Raw genomic sequence first — 20,411 nt, 5'->3', positions numbered from 1 at the left:
TGAGTTCTAATCATTATGCATAAACAAGGATATCAGACACACCAACCACAGACGTAACGTTATTTAATCCAGAGAAAAGCAGCTGAATATGTCATTTATATATTCCGTAATACACCTTTAAAAGGCTGTACGTGCTCCAGTGGACCTGAATCACTTTCTGGCAGACAATCACTTTTTGGTACAACACACCTTTGGCACCTGAGGGCCCCGAGGGCCCCTGATCCCTGTCCGTCCTTCCTTCATGCCTAAGCCCCCACATCTGCTGTCTGTTCCCCATTCTACGCTGTATGTATCTGACCTGTTGAGTGTCTTTGTTCAGTTTCCCTGTTGTGACGACCTGCCCCGCCCTGATTATTGTCACCTGTTCTTCTTGTCCACGCCCTCTGCTCTCACCTCGTCTCAGTACCGTGTGTTTGTCATGTCCCAGCTCCTCTGTTGGTGTGCTTCTGTATTGGACTCTGAATTTTTATTAGTTTTCTCCTTTGCCTCTTGTGTTCTGCTGATGAGTAAGTGTGATCTAAGACTTGCTATGTAATATAAAGTCTGTTTTGTTTCTACACACTGACATAGTGGTTCTTCACCTGTGCCATGCTCCTTGTTTTCAGCTTTGTTTAAAAACTAACATCGTAGTTCTTCTTCCCTCTTCAGGTAACACATGGTGCCTGCTCTTTTCTGGTACCTTACTTGGCAGATGTGTGTGTGTGTGTGTGTGTGTTTGTGCGTGTGCTTACATGTTGTGAGCTGAAATTTTGGAGAAAAAAAAAGAAAGAAAAAAGGAAGTTACACAAAAAACTATCACTTTGGATCAGAGTGAAGTCAAGGAAAGGGCTTGACATACACACTAATGTGGATTTAACCATCAGCATTTCATTGCGACAGTGACTGTTGTTATTATCCAAACATGCAGACTGGAATTCTAAGCTTGTCAGCCTCATTGTCCTGCCTTTGCCTTTGGCTTGTGATTTCAGAAGCTTTGTTAAAATCAGAAGACAACATGGAGGGAAAAGTGACTGCTTCCAAGGTGAGAGATGAACATTTACATCCTGATACTACATATATCTGTGTTTGTTAGAGATTGCATGTAAATTCACTATCAGATGCATTATGTAACATTATTATTTTCACTGTAGTCAGATTTTATGATTAAACTCTGCAATAAAATGTTTTGCTTTGGTATAAACTCAAAATAATGTATCAGTAGTTTCCATTTTTTGATTTATTGTTTTCTGTTTTTTCGCCAGAAACTGGTCCATCACTCGCGCTCTCTGTGTGCTGGTGAGCAGGATTATGTTGACAGGAGGAAGACCGTCGTTCTGGAGTCACTCAACAACCTGGGAATCAACTGTACCACAGTAAGAAAGAACACACATGAAAACATGTCATTTCCCTTAGAGTGAGTCATGTAACTGCCGTTTGCCGTGAACTTCATAACACAGGTGTCTATTTCCTCCTTGACTTCCACAAACACTAAAATAACGTGTGCCGGCTTTAGACGCCGTGTCTTTTTAATGTTGTCAAATATCAGTGACTGCATTTTCACGGCAAACTCACTTGATTACACTGTGAAAAAACTCTACACTACAGTGAAACTCACTATAAAACATGTCTCTGCTAAAACCTGTCCAGACCTGTGGACAGGTCTGAAGGCTACTCTCTCATACATACCAGAGGGTGTGTCTCGATGGGTAGAAGGACATTATTGAGCTCAAAACTGGGAAATGTTGTTTGCAGAAGCATGGTGTCAGTCATAATACACACTATAGAAAATATGAGTCAAATATTCACATGTCCTAAAAATAAACACTTCAGTCAACTACAATGTATATAAGTAAGTGTAAGTGTGACATTTGTGCAGATGTGCAGAAGACTTGGAAAACAAGTATGAATTGTAAAGTCAAATGCTTTGTTTACCAAAGGTTTACCAGCAGCTGGGTAGATGTGGGCTTCACAGGCCAAAAACTTTATCACAATACAAATTAAATATTGATTTTACTCCCAAGTGAAATGATAAGAAACTCAGTTCATCGTGCTTTCGAAGGTCTTTCTGCACAGAAAGTGATTGTCAAACTCGTCTGAGGCAAGAACATAAATAGAAATGAAATGATATGTCACACAAAGTCTTTGTATGAATCATAAACATTATATCAACCTTTGTTATGTATGATATGGACATGGAAGAAAATGTCATTGAATTGTTGCCTTTCAAATGACTGCTCTTGTTAAGACACAGCAGATGTTTGGAGAGTAGTTTTGACTAATGATGCACAAACACAGTAAATCACTTAATATTGATTCAACATTTATGTTTAAACTTCAAATAGCACTAATAAAGCCAAACAACCCTGACACACTCTAAATCATTCCTGACAGATTCCTCTTTTTTTTTTTTCAACCAGGACTCACTTCCCAACATTGTTCTGTTGGCTTCAGGCGGGGGTCAGAGGTCAGCCGTGGGTCTGGTGGGTTCTCTCTATCAGATGGAAAAGGACGGTCTGCTGAACACGCTGCTCTACCTGGGAGGAGTTTCTGGGTCCACATGGTAACAAGAACCTCACTTAGCGCACACACACATACACACACTGAGATGCTACAAGTTCACCAGGGAAAAGACTAGTGTTTGGACTTAATGCTATTTTCTTGTACGTTTAAGAATGAAACAATACTGTTTAGTATTTACACACATAGTGACAGCTCACTGAGGCTAAAGACTAACATTACCATGCTCACATGCTCTCAGTGCAGGCTTGGATCTGCTCATTAGTATCTTGAGCATTTGGTGGCGCTCTAACTCCACCAAACTTGAAATATCTTGTGGCATATTTCACTGGTGTCTGCCTCAATGTTGATGTTTGATGGTCTTTAACGAAGCGAAATATGTGAAACATCAGGAAAACACCAAACGTTGTACATATTTTTGTGTTATTTCTTTTTCTATTATCACATGAGATATTAGACAGACAGACAGACAGACAGACAGACAGACGACTTTATTAATCCCTTTGGGAGGTTCCCTCGGGGAAATTAACAGCTCCAACATCCACACACAGCACTGTTAAAATTAGAGTCACACTTTACAGGATGTATGTGTGTGTATGTATATATATATATATATATATATATATATATATTCCTTCTGATGTGACCTGTCACGTGAACAAATCATCATAATTTAACCTCTAAAGGACAAAAACACCCCAATCACAAGCCAGTAATTCTCTATCTGAGTGTTGCTTTGCTTAGCTATTGTAATATTGTTTCTGTTTTGTAAATCCTAATCCCTTACACTTCTCATGAATAGGTGAAGTGATAATATTACAGTAATCTATTAGAATTAAAAATCATTAGGGAAGACTTTTCTGTCTTTCTCTGGTAGGTCCATGTCCTCCCTGTACAGTGACCCAGAATGGAGCGCCAACATGGACAGAGCAGTGTCCATGCTGTCCGGCCCTGGGGTCGAGCTGGAGGAGGCGCTGGCCTGGCTGAGCAAAACGTCACAGGAGGAGTTCTTCTCTCTCACGGATATCTGGGGGGTTTTAACCTCTGCTGGGATCATGAAACAGGTCAAGAATCAAGAATCAAGAAGTTTTTATTGTCATTATGAGGACATAATGAAATACGTACGAAGGCAGAGACGTCACACTGCACATGCAGTCCTTGTAAATGATGTAAATGTTGTCTTTCATCAGATGGACCTGCGGCGACTTTCAGACGAGGCCAGCTACAATGCCACCAACCCTTACCCCGTCTACAGCGCCATAGAGAGGATGTGCTTCGTCGACGGGCCTATAGAAGGTTACTCACCTGCACACACACACCTGTCACATCAGGCTCAGAGTGAGTCACTGATTTGAACTGTCTGTCTCACAGGGAAATGGTTTGAGGTGAGTCCTCATGAGGCTGGATTCACAGAGCTGGAGCTCTTTGTTGAAACGTCTCTGCTGGGCAGTAAGTTCCAGAGGGGGGAGCTGCTGGAGCAGAAGCCGGAGATGGACATGGTGAGACTACAAGGTGTGTGTTTACAGGCGGAACAGGTCACATGACCGCAGCGAGAGCATGTGCTGTCACAAACCTAACCCTGAACTCTGCTTCATTCTAAGTGCTTTTGGATTTTGTTTTCCTGATTTGGTTAGCGCTGTATTTTTGTTGTGTGTGTGTGTGTGTGTGTGTGTGTGTGTGTGTGTGGGTGGGTGGTTGTATGTGTGTGTGTGTGTGTGTGTGGTTGTATGTGTGTGTGTGTGTGAGTGTTTGTGTGGGTTCTCTCCGGGTACTCAGACTTCCTCCCAAAGTCCAAAAACATGCAGTTTGATGATGAGGTGAATTGGACACAGTGAACTGTCAATGTGACTGGTCTCTGTGATGGACTGGCGGCCTGTCCAGGTTGGGATTGGCTCCAGCCCCGTGTGAGTGGGAGAGTTCCTGTGGATATCTGGTTTTATATCCACACTTGCTTCTTTGTTTTGATACTCTCCTCATGTCTTGTTTCATGTCACTTCACTACCAGCCTGGTGTTTGCCTGCTTCACTCTCTCCCCTCCCTTGTCTTGTTCGCTCCTCATGTCCTGTTCTCCCTATAAGTTCATTTTTCCCCCCACTCCCTTGTACCCTTGTTATTTTTGCTTAGTTATATCCTGCACCTGCTTTGCCTCATTAAACTTGGAGTTTTACCTGCACTTTCTGTGAGCCGTTGTGCTGCGCTGGTCTGACTCTGCAGCCCTGACCATGTGAAGACCAAAGCTGAAAGTCACTGTGGAGGAGGAGTGTAGTGAGTGCAGTGGATTTAACACAATCTGCTGCATTGTTAAAAGAGCTCCACAGGACTTCTTAACAAATGTGAGCAGCAGTCAGCGTAGGTCTGTAAGACCATGACTGTTAACTGGATGCCCAACTGCTCTTCATCATCCCTCTATCCTTGTGATCTGGATACTTGTATCAGCCCACGAGGAAATACATTTGCCTCAGATTTATCTCAAGATTAAAACGAGCTCAAAGTCCATTTTACAGCCCATAATTGAGTTGTATCTTTTTGATTATACAGTGTACGTGTGAGTGTTTGTTCAGATGTGAATGACGATCCATTAAACCACCAACACACATTCATTCAAAGGTATTGTTACATGTAATATGAATGCTTAGATGTTACACTGTTTCCCACTGGTAGAAAGAGCCACTGAGGAAGGTAGAAATATAGAAATGCCTTATGTGAAGTTACTCAAACTGCTCATGGCACAAGGCTGACTGTCCATCTGTGTGTGTGTGTGTTGTGCAGGTCTTCTTGGTTGTGCGTTGGCTCATGAAGAGATGGTCAGAGAGTTCATTCCTCCCTGGCTGAATGGTAATGTGAATGAATCACAATCCCATTTTCATGCGAACCACAGCATCATGGTGGTGCAACATATGTGAGGTATGAGTCAAACACTCTCTCTCTCTTACTCTCACTCTGTGTGTGTGTGTGTGTGTGTGTGTGTGTGTGTTCTTCAGTGCCTGCTCATATCGACAGTGCTGCTAAAGAGTACCTGCGCGTCTACAGCGCCCTCGACAAACTGGCGCTCCTCATCACGAGTACCGTCAAGGAACCAGCTGCTCTGTCTGCCCTGAAGACTCTGCAGGAAATACTACATGGTATAGTGACCTGCAGTTATACACTGGTAATAACACAACACATGTGTCATTAGAAAAAGCCCACAGTGGTCATTAGATTCCTGTCTTTTCCAGACAAGGTCAATCAGAACCAGTCTGCCTCACTGGAGGGTAAGAGTCCGGAGGAAAGACAGATTCAGTTTCAGCAGTGGAGCCTGGAACTGTTGACAGCAGTGGAGACCTGGAGCCAAAGTCTGGAGGACGGAGCCTTCAAAACACATGGTCAGTGTCCAGTAAGGAAGATTCACAACCAAGCTGCACAATATCATCACAATATCATCACTGTCTGTGTCCTCCAGTCTCTCTGATCACAAAGCAAGTCCTTCCTCTCGTTGTGAAATGGGAGTGGGGAACAATCAGCAACTTCCTGTACCAGTATGAAGGTGAGAAGACTCATCTTTACCACAACTATCAGAATAAACTTACACAATGCTTTCATCAAGGTTTACAACAGCTGCTCTCAGTGAAAAGGTTAGAACAGCATGGCAGCAAACGGCAGTAAAGTTTACCTCAAAAACTAAACACACAGCAAAGTGTGTCGAGGTTCAAGTCCATTTAGTTTATATAGTCCAGCATCAGAAACTCAGTTTGCCCTGAAGGTCTTTACAGTCCTTAGACCCTCACATCGAAACAGTAAAAACTCCTCATTCACTTTAAAATAAAAAATCATTTGATTTTCATAGACTTAGAATAAGGCTTGTATGCCATGTTTCTACAGCAGCATGTATGTTTTGCATTTTCAAGTAGAAACTTACGACACAAAAGAAGAATCCTTTCTGATTTGCAAAGGCCACCGTAGTTGCCTGAAGCACAGCAGTAAGTGGAGGATGCTTTGTTACCATCTGCAGTGTCACCATTAGATGTCACTAATTCTTACACACTGGACCTTTAAACATTAAAAAGAATAAAATAAAATAAAAAAATAAAATGGGCACTTTGTATCTGTCAATAATAATAAGTGATGAAATATTTGTTGAATTTCAGATTTCAACGTTCCACCGTGTCTCAACGCCACGGACAGAGTCCACCTGGTGGATGCAGGGCTGCTCATCAATGTGGGCTACCCTCCGTTTCTGGGAGACAAGAGAGACATCGACCTCATCATCGCACCCGAGTACAGCGCTGGAAACATGTTTGAGGTACAACTAGAACTGATGAATAGATATCTACCTCTCTATCTATGCCTCTTTAATTGTGTCTTTACATGGACCCTGGACACATAACACATCTCAGCTTTTTAACCCCTCAGGCTTATTTTACCAGATAAACTGAAGGAAAACATTTTCAGTTGTGAACAGAAAAAACTAATTAAACTAAGAAAAGGACTGAAAGATGTAGTAGCACATGTGAAATTAGATTTCAATTCAGTTTTCTTGATTCAGTAAAGCAGTCGTTCTCAAAGACGGGTTCAGGAGCCACATGTGGGTCATGGGGGATTTTTTTTGGACTTCTTACTTAACATTCGTGGGCATATATTTTCACTAACATGCATGAGACGGAGTTGTGAGTCATTAATCAAACACACGTCTTGGAAACGTCAGTCTATTCAGAATGGGTGTTACAGAAATAGCAGTCACGATTTAAGTCTGTGATCTGGGACACAGTATCTGTCATTGTTTTTAAAACACTGCGTTGAAGGGCCGGTCCTCTAATGAGGTCTAAAACCCTACAACGGAAAAGACCTCACAAAAGACAGATCTGTGCTGCAGAGGCTGAGATAACCTGCCTTTTGGCTCATGCTCTAAAAACCCAGCATCCTTCATTTTCCATTATGCATCTTGTTAGACAGTTAATGGCTATGCTCATGTATGAAGCAGGATTTCTGTTTGACATGTTTTTACTTTGAGCTTAGTCTGCGTTAAAGGTTCAGTTTGTAGGATTTCAGGCAGAAATGTAAGACATTTAAAACACTTTTGTGTTTTTTTTCATCTCAGAATGAGCCCTGTGTGTTTCCGTGAAGTCGTGGGACAGGGACATGTTATACCTCCTGGACAGACTGTCCTCCAATAAAACGTACATATAGGTCGTATGCAGGAATTACGACCTATGTTTACGTTTTCAAATCCAGCGCCCCTAGCGGTTGTGTATATATATAACAGCAACCACTTCTGCCTTTGACGCGGTATTTAGTAGCTTCGCTGATGTCGGCACCGGCAGTAGCGAGAGTGCTGCACCGGAGCACGGTCTACAATGGTTTGATTCCTAACTATACCATTTTTTAAATGTTTACTACCTAACCCTGTCTTTTTTGCCCTAACCCTACCCTCAGTAACATCTGTGCATATTTGAGTTGGAAAATACTAGTAAAAACATACCTTTACGTCGCATTCAGGGGTTTGAAAAAAACGACCTACAGTATATGTACATTTCAGTTGGAGGACAGGTTGCTCCTGGAATGATGATATTAAGTTGGTTGCAATATGCAACTTCACCTCTAGATGGCACTAAATCATACACACTGGTCCTTTAAATTACATGGGGTATTACAAGGTGACATTTTACCTATATCCATAGGCTGAATGATAATAACTGTAAATTGTAGAATAGCAGAATGATCGTTTTTGTGTAAGGTTTTTGCCACAGCACACTCTGTGCTGTGAGGGTGAATGATGATGACTGAGTGAGTGAGTAAGACCTGAGGACCCTCTTGCTTTCCCCTGTGCTCTCCTCAGACTCTGACTCTTGGCAGAGACTACGCAGCCGAGGTGAAGAAGCCTTTCCCAGAGATAGACGACAAAATCCTGGAGGACAGAGAGTGGCCGAAGGACTGCTACGTGCTGGAGGGAAAAGAGAAGGAGCCCACCATCATTTACATGCCACTGTTCAACCGACAAAACTGCAAAGGTCTGTTGATGCCAAAGTCCAATAAGTTGCTTGTATCAGAACTCTTTTGGACGACCTACTTACATTATCTTTCAATGAACTCATGGGGACACAACCACAGGGGGAAGTTAAAGTGGTGTTTTTATGAAAGTTACAAATCTCTCTAAGGCACGAGAACTGGTCATGAGTCCACTGGTTTGAGCCGTCGTCCTCGTCTTCACAGGTTGAACGAGCGTCTTATGATCTTATGATCGTAGATATTTACCCGTCACTTGTCACAAGAACAGGGGAATATCTGATGGGTCTACTTAGATTGCACGTATCTTATTCATATCTGATTTATTTCCACCTGAATATGATCTGAAGATATCTGAATCCGTCTGAATCCTTTTTTCTCCTGCTTCCAACTGTCATGGGGTCATTTCTGATTTGTGCCACACGGGAGGAAAAAATCACAAGTGTGTCACTTGGACCATGCAGCCATTTGCAGCGTCACTCGCTGCTCGTGTCTCAGTTGTTGGCAACACTAAAAGAACTGGACTTACATTAACAGGAACTGACAGTGTTGTGTCCTTTAAAATCCACACACACACAGTTCATCCCTGTTTCCTATAACCCAGCACAAGTAAACTGCATTCTCAATTGTGTCCTGAGGAACGTATTTTTCAAGCCAAATTCTGTCCAATTATAGACACAGTGGTGTTTAATCAATGTGCATTTCCTGTTAATGAGTGTGGTTAGGTTCAGGCACAAAAGCTCGCTGGTTTTTCCTTGCAGCAGGAACATCCTCTCTCAGTGGCACAATGGTTTAGTGGTTAGCTCTGTTGCCTCACAGCAAGAAGGTGCTGTGTTTGATTCCTGGTCTGGGAGTGTTCTGTGTGGTTTGAATATTAGACACATGTGGTCAGGTGGGTTTACTGTGTGACATCGCAGCTCTGATCAAACCCATCTGCCTCGTGATTTTGTTGTGCAGTTTCAGTTGTAGAATGACAATAAAGATCCTTTACTTTCCTTTTCAGCAGGCAGCATCTGTAAAACATGACACAACGTGACACATGACTGCTTTGCTGTTTGGTAGATATCTCACTCTTGTTCCAAACAGGATGTCATGTGATGTGATGTGATATTGCATCTTAGTGGAACTGGGAACACACTACTGTTGTGAGACAGCGTGAAGCTGATTGTCAGTACAACATTTACAGGAAGCTTAACTCGGCTGGCAGAATAATTTACTCTACAGCAGTTGACCATGTTTCCCAAATCTGGAAATGATGATGTTCTCAAATGTCATATTTTGTCCACAAAGCGAAATGAACCAGTTTTCTTGATTTCTTTGTGATTTGCAGCAAAGAAACCAGAAAATATTCCCATTTAACTGGAAATTCACAGAGTTTGTTTTAATTATAAAAAACAAACCCACACACACACACACACACACACACACACACACACAGGGAGAACCTGCACACTCCACACAGAACTCATGCAAATCAGCAACCTTCTTCCTGTGAAGCACCAGTGCTAACCACGTACACCACTGTGTGGCCCCAGATAAAGTTTGCAGCATTAAAATAGTGTTTGATTTGTTCACGTTTGTTTGAATAACAGCGATAACGAAACAAAAATACAAATGAATGAAAAGGAAACTCAGGCTAACGAGTCTTCACTGTCGTCTGCAGATGCAGAGGAGTTCACCGCCAAGATGGAGGAGTTCTCCACCTTCCAGCGTCCCTTCGATGAAGAGAAGCTCCAGTTTGTGTTGGAGACGGCGAAAGCCAACATGAAGAACAACAGGGAAACTCTGCTGAGGGAGATTAACAAGGCTGTTCTACGCCGACAGAACAAGACACGAGACAGTGAAATGTGAATGAAGCAACTGGTCAAACCTGGAGCTGGTCGCTCTCTCTGCTCCAGGTAATGTCATCAGCTCAGTACCTGTGATCTTTAGACTGTCTGCCCCAACAATGTTTTACATTTATCAAGCTGCTTGTTTGATGAAGGAAAGCATTTACATCCGTCGTCCCACATTTGAATCGTCACTAGACTGTTTTTTAATTCTGATGTGTTGCTTGCACAAATGCTACAGCCATACTTCCAGCTTGTTACTTACTTATTTCTTATATATAAGTTTACTTGATATATCCAACCTGTGTCCAATCTGTCAACATTTCACACGAGGCCTCCCACATTGTCCCACATAACAATTCTCTGGTCACCGCATAAATAACTTAACTGTACAGGCAGCTGTGACAAAACTCAACTCAAATCTACAACAAAAACACCATATATGATATATCACAAACAGAGAAATGGTTCTTGTCAACCCTGATTTTACATCGTTTAATTAAAATTGTTTTGGCATCTTGTCTGGACTCAACATTCTTAACCTTTTCTGAATTGTGTTTGAGAAAATTCTCTGTATGACACTGTTGTGTGCTACACATTCTTTTAAATCATTTCTTATAATATCATGTCAACATATAATAATAATAATAATAATAATCATGTGACCGGTCTCAGTCAAAAGAGACTCATTAAACAAATACCTGTGTATAAATGTGTGTCTGAAACACACAGAGAGGAGGGAGGTGAATAAAGTTATCATTCATGTCTTTTTCTCTTATCTATCTGTCTGTCTGTCTGTCTGTCTGTCGTCACCCACTGTTAACTATGGAAAGGAAAAGAAAGCAGAATGATGTCATGGCTTCGCTGCTCATTAAGAGCAACAATAGCAGATGGAACTCAACAGAATCCACATTATACGACATTAGGGGAGGATATATGCTGTGATGGAAGCAGCTGGAACTCTGCATATAACGGATGAAGAGAGTCCTAAATAGTAGTCTGTGCCCAGTGCCTTTAAGGGGCCCCATACCACCGCCTCAGAGTAGCTGGTGCTTGACTATTGTTGGTACAAATGGTACAAACACTATTATTTACATAAAGCTAGTGTCACTGCTTTTCTTTTAACCTTAGAGGGCAATAACATCACAAGAAAGTGGCCTCGTATTCATTTGCACTTTCATATTTAAGTATGTGGTGATACTGAACTTCAATTAAACAAGTAAACCAATTTAATGACTTTGGTTTTTAAGACTTAGAGCAGATGTGCAAATGTGCACTACAAAATAAAACCATATAACTTAACCGTGGAAATAATACACAGCTCCTTATATGGACATCCTGGGGGTGGTTGTTTATAGGTCACATATTCAGACTTGTGTTGTTGAATCAAAGTTAGGATTCATTTTATATCACATTTTAGTTGTGATATAAAGTAGCAATAAATGTGCAGAATCACAAAATTAGACCGTTTTTCTTTTTCTTTTTATTAAATTAAATGAACTGTGACGTATTTCCAAATTTCACAAATTCAATCCATTTTTAAAAACATTTTAATTACTTTTTGCTCAGGTGTGTTTATATACGTAGTTGCTGAAAAAAGGATTGAAGACACTTTATATTGCACATTTTTATTGACTCTGTATCTGTATGTTAAAACATAGTGATGGAAGAAATAGCCGAAATGCTCTGTGTTGTAAGAGTTAAGCTCAACACTACTATTATATCTGTATCTATATAAATCTAGATTTCTTTAATATGTTCAGTTCCTGAGGGAGTACCACAAAGCTAACGCAAGAGGGCGCACAGCATCCACAGCAGGGAGTGTCTGAGTGACGCTTTCGTCAATCCACCTGCACACACACACACGCACACGCACACACACACGCGCACACACACACACACGCGCGCACACACACACACACACAGCTGGGATAGAGTCCCTGCTTCTGTGTGTGCAGTTGTAGTGTTTTTTGGATGAAACGAGTCACTGATGCAGGATGATTTCATTCATAACTACAAACAGTTTCTCGTCTTCCATTTTGTCTTTAGGTTAGCCGACTATAACATTAACATATCAGAATATATAGTGTTTGTTTGTCTTTATTGTGATGAAATAACAACATTATTATCATTATTATTATTATAATAATAACCATCTGGCCTTTAGTTAGTTTGACTTTATTAGACCAGTGATCTTGACGATAGGACATTTACTGCTGAAATAAACTGTTTTCTTTGACAGTCGCAAAGATTCTGTCATCGCGCAGTGTCATAAACAACTCTCTCTCTCTCTCTCTCTCTCTCTCTCTCTCCCATTCTCCCTCTCTCCCTCTCTCTCTTGGTCTCTCTCTCGCTCTCTCTCAGTCCGTGCGCTCTTGGTGCGCTGCGCGTCAGTAAAGTTCCTGATCCGCCGCAGACAGCCAGCGGTGAGCAAAACAAACACCCGCTTCATCCCAAAGGCAAAGCAGGAAAGAAACATGCGCAATCAACGATTTCACAGGTGCAACTGAACACGTGCAAAGAGATGGCAAAGCGCCGAAATGCTGCCTGAGCCCGAGAGCCAAACACCGGGAGGCGAAAGAGGACGAGGCTGTGAGGGCGGATCTCCTGCGGGGCTTCAAACCACCTCAGCGCTCCGTGTCAGGGAGTGAGAGACCGGTGCGGAGGGGTAAGGAGGAGAACCGGAGAGGTGGAGGAGAAGTGGAGTGGGGAAAATGCTCAAAGTTTGGCCGCGTCGCCTGGAAGTGCCATCCCGCAAAGTGTCCACCCGCAACAGCTGCAGAAAAGGGAGCATGAATTGAACGAAGAATGCATGTCGTTTGGGATATAACTGTGATTCTGCAAACATATATCATCTGCACGTCATCAGGTGAGCACACGAACTCTGAGCCTCTGGAAACACTGACACTCATCATCATCATCATCATCATCATCATCACTGTAACTCACCTGTCAGTCAGGTAAACCTTTAATGATTTAGGCTGCACTGTAGTATTTACATGGTCTCATCATCATCATCATCATCATCATCGCCGTCATCATCATCGTCATCATCAGCAGCAGCATTTTCATCAAGAGCCTTGCACACATGTGGATTATAGTGGTGGATCATAGTCGTAGCATCACTTCATATTTCCATGTGTCTCCCATAAGGCTGACAATATGGGCCCCAAGCGGTTTGGTCCACCAGTGTTCGCCCACTGAAACCATATGTGACCTACATAATTTAGTACCCTTTCCATGCTGCCTGGGTACTAAGTACAGTAGATACTAAGTGGGCACGGCAAACACGGGTGGGGCCACCATGGAAAACACAGACAAAGCTGCTTGGGACCCATATGGTCAGCCCCAATAGAACCCTTTGGATCCCTCATGGACGTGCTGGCTGGGTAGTTTATACCACTCATGCAGCATGTCTAAGAGCCCATTCAGTGACACACACACACACACACACACACACACACAAATCTTAACCATAACCAGTTCCTCAGAAATGAGTTTCTGCCTCAACAGGACCAGGTTTTGGTCTCCATGAGAACTCGTGGCATAGGAATGGGCATGACATATGCTTGATAGTAAAAGTGGTTTGAGATGTGTGAGTGAATGGGTGAATGGCAAAGAAACCCTAACCCCTAGGTCTTTCCTCTGACTATCACTAATAACGCAGAAATGAGGTTCTGCCTCATTAAGGCCAGGCTTTGGTCTCCAGGGGAGAAGTGGGCCTTAAAAAAGTCAGTGTTTATATTAGAAAAGGTTACAAAGTAATTAGTAAACACACAGACACACACATTCTTGAACAGCTGCCTGAGTGAGGACACTCATAGACAAAATGGATTCCCTCGCACTGTCCCCTAACCTTAACCATCACTACTAAACACCTAAACCTTATCTTAACCTAACGCAACTTTAACACGGACCCTAATCACAAGTCTTCACCCTCAAAAAGCTAAATGTCCTCACAAGGTCAAATGTCCTCTCAAAGACATGTGCCCTCACACACACACACACACACACACTGGGATGAGTCACAGTGTCATACTCATCATAGCTGAAGCTGTCAGCTGTCAGGCTCCTCTCAGAATGAGAGTTTGTGGCTGCAGATGTTTTTGCTGAAAATAAGACGACAACACAACCGACACACAGTGAGAGGTGGGGGGGAGCGAGGAGGGTGAGGGGGTGAGGGTGTGAGGGGGTGAGGGTGTGAGGGGGTGAGGGAGGGGGTCGACGACCATACACGCCGCAAAAACTTTTCTGTTTTAGGTCAAATCAGTAGAGTTGATGCAGAATTAATCTAATCTGCAACACAGCAAAACTAGTCCTGATGAAAATGTGTCATGTGGTTTTATTCATTGCTGGCTGTTATTTTGTTCTCTATCACTCACCTGTAACAGGACAACAAAATCAAAAATAAATAAGACAGCTTCTCATTTGTGCATTCATCAGAGTCACATGTCTGCTGTATCCAAAAGAAAGTGACTGAGGAGGCTTTTAAAGTTGTGTATGTGTGGGTGTTTTCAGAATGACTGAAGTGGCCCTTATTCTCAGGAACACGATGAATGCTGTTTAGTGCACTCCAACATTATCTGTTAATTCAAAGGTGTATTTGACAATGTTTGGTTATTTTTTTTACTGCTTTATCCTCCACACGAGGGTGGAGACATGGGGCGATAGGCGAACTACGATACCCTGGACTAAGACGACAGCGACAAAAAAAACCAAAAACTTGCTTATACATCGCACTTATGACTAGCACTTCATTGTTTGGCTTACTTGAAGCTCTTACTTACTTCTCATTTGTACCCAAATGTTTCAATGCACTTATTGTAAGTCGCTTTGGATAAAAGCGTCTGCTCAATGACATGTAATGTAATGTAATGTAATGTAATGTAATGGACACAGCGTCAGTCCAAGAGTGCTAATGTATTTAATATTAATTATAATCTGAATTTAACATGATGTTTATTTATGCGAGTTCACGGCAGTGCGGACACAAAATGGAGATTGGAGAGACCTACCAACACCAAGTGTGACATGTTTATGTCGGGTAAGCATTTGTTGTTAATAAACTGTTATATTTAAAGATAATCTTATTTTGACCATAAGCCACAGAAAACCTTTATTGATTCAAATGAACATAAACACAACTATCTTAAACAATCTTTAATAACCACAACACACGTCGGTATAGAATCACCTGAATTATCTTCTGAAAACTAACGGTCAGTGATTGTCAACGATATAACAATAAAACAGTCAAACCTGAAAGATCTTCCCCACAATGCAGGAGGCAGATGGTACAGTCCAATTAGCAAACAACACTTTTAAACCAGCCCTCATGTGGGTGACTGTCTTTCAGTTGGACAGCCAAGAATAACAACTTCTGCAACTGCTAATGGAAATAAACTAATTAGCTTAATGAGAGCAAATATTGAAGTTACAGTCAGTGAAATAATAAATAATGTTAATGTTGGGACAGTAACTTCTCCATGATCCCACAGCTCTTTAATCTTCAAAGAGTCTGTCCCTCTGCTTAGAACCCAGCAGGTGTGTTTCACAACATGGACAAACAGGTGTTTGCATGCAGGTTTGGCAAGTTTGTGTCCTGTTGGTAAAGGATTTCAAACACCAAAGTTGTAACATAACCAATTTGAACTTACTGACAGACTGAGGTAGCAGTGGATCAACAACCCCTGTGTGCTTTGACGTAAAATGACTGATTTTCTCCATGGAATTGGATGTGGGGGTGGTTTATTAAAGGAAAACGCTCTAATGGTGAGATAACGTAGCCATTCTTGAGACGGCCTCTTGGGTTCAAGTGTGGCGTGCACAGCTCAGTCAGTTTCTCATATAATCACATTTCAAAAAAAACATTAGCTTTTGTGAATTATGTAAAAATGGAAAAACAAATATGACTTAACAAGTGATCTGAATTATGGCTGCGAGATATTAGAATCGGATATTAGCTCAGTCATTTCACTGAATAATTAAAACGGTGGTTCAGCAGCTTAAACTTTATCACTCCACCGGTTCAGAATGATCTGAATATTTTTTTAATGTCAAAAACCTGCATTTTGATAGTGAGGTGTGTGTCAGTCTGGAGCTAAACCTTGTCCTGAAAAAATGAAATATAAAATGACTCAGTGACTTAAAAGCTCACACTGACTGAGTCCAGGATGAAACGATAGTAACGCGTGAATAAATAAAGCAGGAAATAAACCAGCCTGAAAATGTGCACATTGAGAGAGAATGACTGAATAAAACTACCTTTATGGTCATTTCTTGGCCAAATGAAGCTATCATGAGCAACAATCCACATTCATTACTTTTCAGTCATAGGGATTCTATTCTTTCTGTGGCAAGGATCCATTTTTGATATTGTGCTGCCTTAATGTGGCTGTTACCACGCCGTGTAGAAGACCCTCACCTGAGGCAGGAAACAGGAAATGGTACCTGTGTGTGCATCTTCATTGTATTAAAATTCACAATTCAATTCTTAGTAGAAGAACAAATGGGAACAAGATCCCACCATGACTTTTTGTTCCCTGTGTGCAGACGTCGTTGCCTCGTTTGTCTCTGTGTTGGTGGTGGTGAACAGAAGGGGCGTGGCCTGCACGGCCATGTCCATCACGGTTTGGTTCGGTTTAGTACAGTACAATACACTTTGGAATGGTTTTCCACTGAGAACAATACGTTTCCTTGGTAGCGGGGGGATGTTGGCTGAGCCCGATGACTGCGTCAGTGAGATAAATAGCGGTATGACGACAATGGCTGGCTGCTGTTTGCTGGCATCTTCTTTTTCCTCTTCTTGGTCGCAGCGTGCTATTTAAAATCGCTTCAACTTGAATTGGATATTTGCACCAGTCACAAGGGGGTGCTGTTTTTCTGTCGCCCAGTCAGCTGACTGTCGAGGGTGAAGCTGGTCTTGCTCCAGCCACAGACCTTATGACGGTTTCCCATAGTGGAAACACGACTTAACCGTGCCGAGGCGAGGTGAGGCGAGGTGAGGCGAGGTGAGGCGAGGTGAGTTGAGCCGAGGGAAACAGGCCATTACTGTACCATTTGACTCTGGTACCCCAAGGGCAGGGCGCCAAAAAAATGGAATGGTAGGGGCTGGTTATTTTGGTACTATTCCTAATGGAAACACAAAACAATACATACCGTGCTGTACCAAACTGAAGCACTGCACAGTTTAGAATGCCTTTTATGTATTTAACCTCATGTGTTGCTGCTTTCTGTCTCCCTGCAGCTCAGCCTATATCATCCAAGCTTGATGAGAGTTGGTGGGCGTATAAGGATGTGGTCCAGGAAAGCTTTGTTCCAGGTAACAGACCATAACCCATCTCATACACAGCAGGGCACAAAGCCTAACACATAGTTTTGCTGTTTGACAAATGCATTTGCCTGAATGATGTGGCTGACAGCAGCAGTTTTTACCAGATAGAAATGTCATTCCAATATATCTTCTGAGCTGTGCGGCTTAGATTAAATCCATTCCGTCTATGAATCCTGCTAATCCTCAAAATATGACTATGTGGGGCTGGTTATTCCAAGCCAAACCTGCACTGAATTAGTGCTAATGAAGGACTTACAATAGATTCTCAAATTATTTTTGCATAAATAATTGAATTACAACTGCGAGGCTTGATATCTTAACCTGAAGGAACAGCAGTCCCGGATGTTTATTATCATTGATTACTACTTATTCAGTCTGAGGCTGTTCACAGCTCTGCATCGACCTGTGGTTGTAAATTATTAGGTGGAAGCTTTGGGCGAGTGGATGTTTTAGATCAGTCTGATATGTTGCCCCTGAACACTTAAAGACTTTTTCTGCATTGGATGGAAAAGTGCTAACCCAACAGAGCATTCAACATCGCTGCATTTGAAGTGGTTGTAATGTGACTAGAATCTACTGATGAGGTTTTTCCTCTCGCTTTCCTTCCCTCGTCTGTTTATTCAACCTTTTGAATGCAAAGGAAAACCTTTTTTCAGCAAAGTCCCTGGAGAAGATGTGTTTGGTGTAGTTTCTGGGTTACATGAGTTCAACGTGTGTGTGTATTCTGGAGTTAACAGCACTTTTATACTCAGATGAATCTATACCACACGCACAGTCTCACAGTCTCACAGTCTTTTGTGATTGGAAGTGAGTTCAGGGATGATGTTGCCTTGTAAGTGGAGAGAACACTCCTAGTTTGCTTATAGTGATATGGTTTGAGGAGCAGCAGTAACAGTTGGTGTACGTGTAGGTATGAATACAAATGTCTACTGTGATTCATTTTGATAAAGTGTCCCAAGCTATTTTAGGAGAATCTTTGATCTATGGACACGAGCTGCTTTGAATCTGCACATTTCTGTGTTCTGAAATGTGTGCAACTTATTTACTTCATCACAATTGTAGCATGGACGGCAGGTAGAGCTGTCGTGAAAGAAGCAGTGGTGCGTTTCCATTGTCGTCGGAAGTCAGAGTTTCCGAGTTCCTTCAACTGGAACGCTCCCCTCGAGTTGGATTTCCAACTCTGAAAGGATTCCAGTGTACAAACACTGTTACTTTTACTATTTATTGCACTTCTGTGTTGTTTGTTTCACAGGAAATCAGTCGTACACGCAGTACATAGAAGTTTTATCCATAAACATGTTGCTACGCTGGTTGTGTGCACAAAAACACGTAGAGCATGGTTATCGTCTGGTATTGCTAACAAAGGCAAGCTTGGGATAAGTTTGCGTCCATGTTTTTTTTCTGACTGGTACAAGTATAATACATGTGTCAACAATATTAAAGAATGCCTTTTTTATTTCTCAGGTAAATGGGAACCTATACTGAAATATTTAACTATACATTTAAACAACACACAAGTAATAAAACTTACCAAATGACAACCATTTTACACTAAGTAACAGGTTTGTAATTGTTTTATATAAATAAACATATATAGATAAACTTAAGTAGTCCTTTTGAATATTCGTATATTTGTTTGTAATGGATCAGGAACAAGTACACACAGTGGAAAACACAGTGGAAACAATCTCTCCTGCACAAAGGTGTAAATAATGCTCCCTGTATAAAGAGACTGATGTCCTCTCATTTGTGCCGCACTGTTGTGTCTCCATGTAAAATGATTTTGATCGTTTTATGTTGTCTTTTTGAAGAGCGGTGTTTTTTCTTCTCACCTGTGTGCGGCTGCAGCCGTTAACTTTAAACCGAGTTTCATTTTGTTGTCTTCATTCATACGAGCCTGTTTTTTACCACCGCCGTTAAACTGTGGTGGTAAAAGCTACTCAGACAAGAGGCCAAGGCTGTGTGAGAGTTTGACTGAGCCACAATCGTTTCAAACTTGTTTTGTTCTCTGACGACAAAGTGAAGAATCTGTCAACGAGAACAACTGAAGTCAGGGATTTGGCTCAATCTCAACACAGGACAAGTGATGACAGAGAGCGTGAGGGACTGAAGGGAGGCGTGATGGCTGACTTTCAGCAGAGATGAGGGTTGTTGCCAGATGTGTCATTTTGTAGTGTGAAAGGAAAAAAAGGAGTTGAGGAGAAAAGCGTATTCAAATGAGCACTTTGCACAGCTGCCATTTTGACAGGTCACAGTAGGAAAATAATAGGTTTAAATAATTAAACCAGTGATGTCGGAGTTCCATTTAGCTTCCTCAGGTTGTTAACCTGCATTAACTGAACAGAGCCATCAAACATGTCAAAATGGCCCAATAGCTTTCTCCCTAATAGTTTGTTGATAAGACAAAGTTTCCTGTAAAACTTTCGGTTTAATTGTCATTTAAATGTTTTTTTTTTTAAACAAACTCACCGTTAATAACCAGAGTGACAGAAACGGCAGCAGATTGACGGCAGCCATGACTGAGCTACAGCACAAAAACACCTGGATCCAGCCAACGTTAGCTTCCAGATATCAGACGTGGACTTTTTATGGACATCTGCGACAGATGAAGACAGATGATGACGCATCAGTGGCTCCTGGTCATTAATCTCTAGTCACCCATTGTTCATCACTGTGTGTGATGCTACTCCTCCCTCTGTCTTAGCTCCTGGCTGTAAGAACTGTGGTTGTGCAGTTCTTAGTTTATATTTGTTCACATCTGTGTCGGCTTGTAC

The 20,411-nt window shown here is 41.9% G+C and overlaps 2 protein-coding genes across 3 annotated transcripts in view; both read left to right on the top strand.

Annotated features, from left to right (window-relative positions):
• Nucleotides 1–398: 398 nt before the first annotated feature.
• On the top strand, nucleotides 399–10,825 carry LOC131475123 (cytosolic phospholipase A2 gamma-like). The gene is made up of 14 exons (XM_058653001.1): nucleotides 399–506; nucleotides 969–1,021; nucleotides 1,242–1,352; nucleotides 2,397–2,539; nucleotides 3,374–3,560; nucleotides 3,687–3,792; nucleotides 3,868–4,008; nucleotides 5,266–5,331; nucleotides 5,478–5,618; nucleotides 5,712–5,858; nucleotides 5,936–6,019; nucleotides 6,621–6,775; nucleotides 8,309–8,480; nucleotides 10,139–10,825. The coding sequence occupies exons 1-14, from the start codon at nucleotides 419–421 to the stop codon at nucleotides 10,324–10,326; spliced, it is 1,782 nt and encodes a 593-aa protein (XP_058508984.1). The 5' UTR covers nucleotides 399–418; the 3' UTR covers nucleotides 10,327–10,825.
• Nucleotides 10,826–12,670: 1,845 nt separating this feature from the next.
• LOC131475127 (carbonic anhydrase-related protein 10-like) overlaps nucleotides 12,671–20,411 on the top strand; it is a 162,389-nt gene continuing 154,648 nt past the window's right edge. For both annotated transcript variants that reach the window (XM_058653005.1, XM_058653004.1), the window contains exons 1-2: nucleotides 12,671–13,173; nucleotides 17,551–17,625. In XM_058653005.1, coding sequence (XP_058508988.1) covers nucleotides 13,113–13,173; nucleotides 17,551–17,625 — 136 coding nt within the window. In that variant the 5' untranslated portion in view covers nucleotides 12,671–13,112. The remainder of the gene's footprint in view (nucleotides 13,174–17,550; nucleotides 17,626–20,411) is intronic.

This window comes from Solea solea, chromosome 16 (genome assembly GCF_958295425.1).
Source record: "Solea solea chromosome 16, fSolSol10.1, whole genome shotgun sequence".
In the NCBI taxonomy this organism is placed as follows: Eukaryota; Metazoa; Chordata; class Actinopteri; order Pleuronectiformes; family Soleidae; genus Solea; species Solea solea.
Note: the sequence above shows the minus strand (reverse complement) of the source record. Positions and strands in the feature narration are given on the sequence as shown.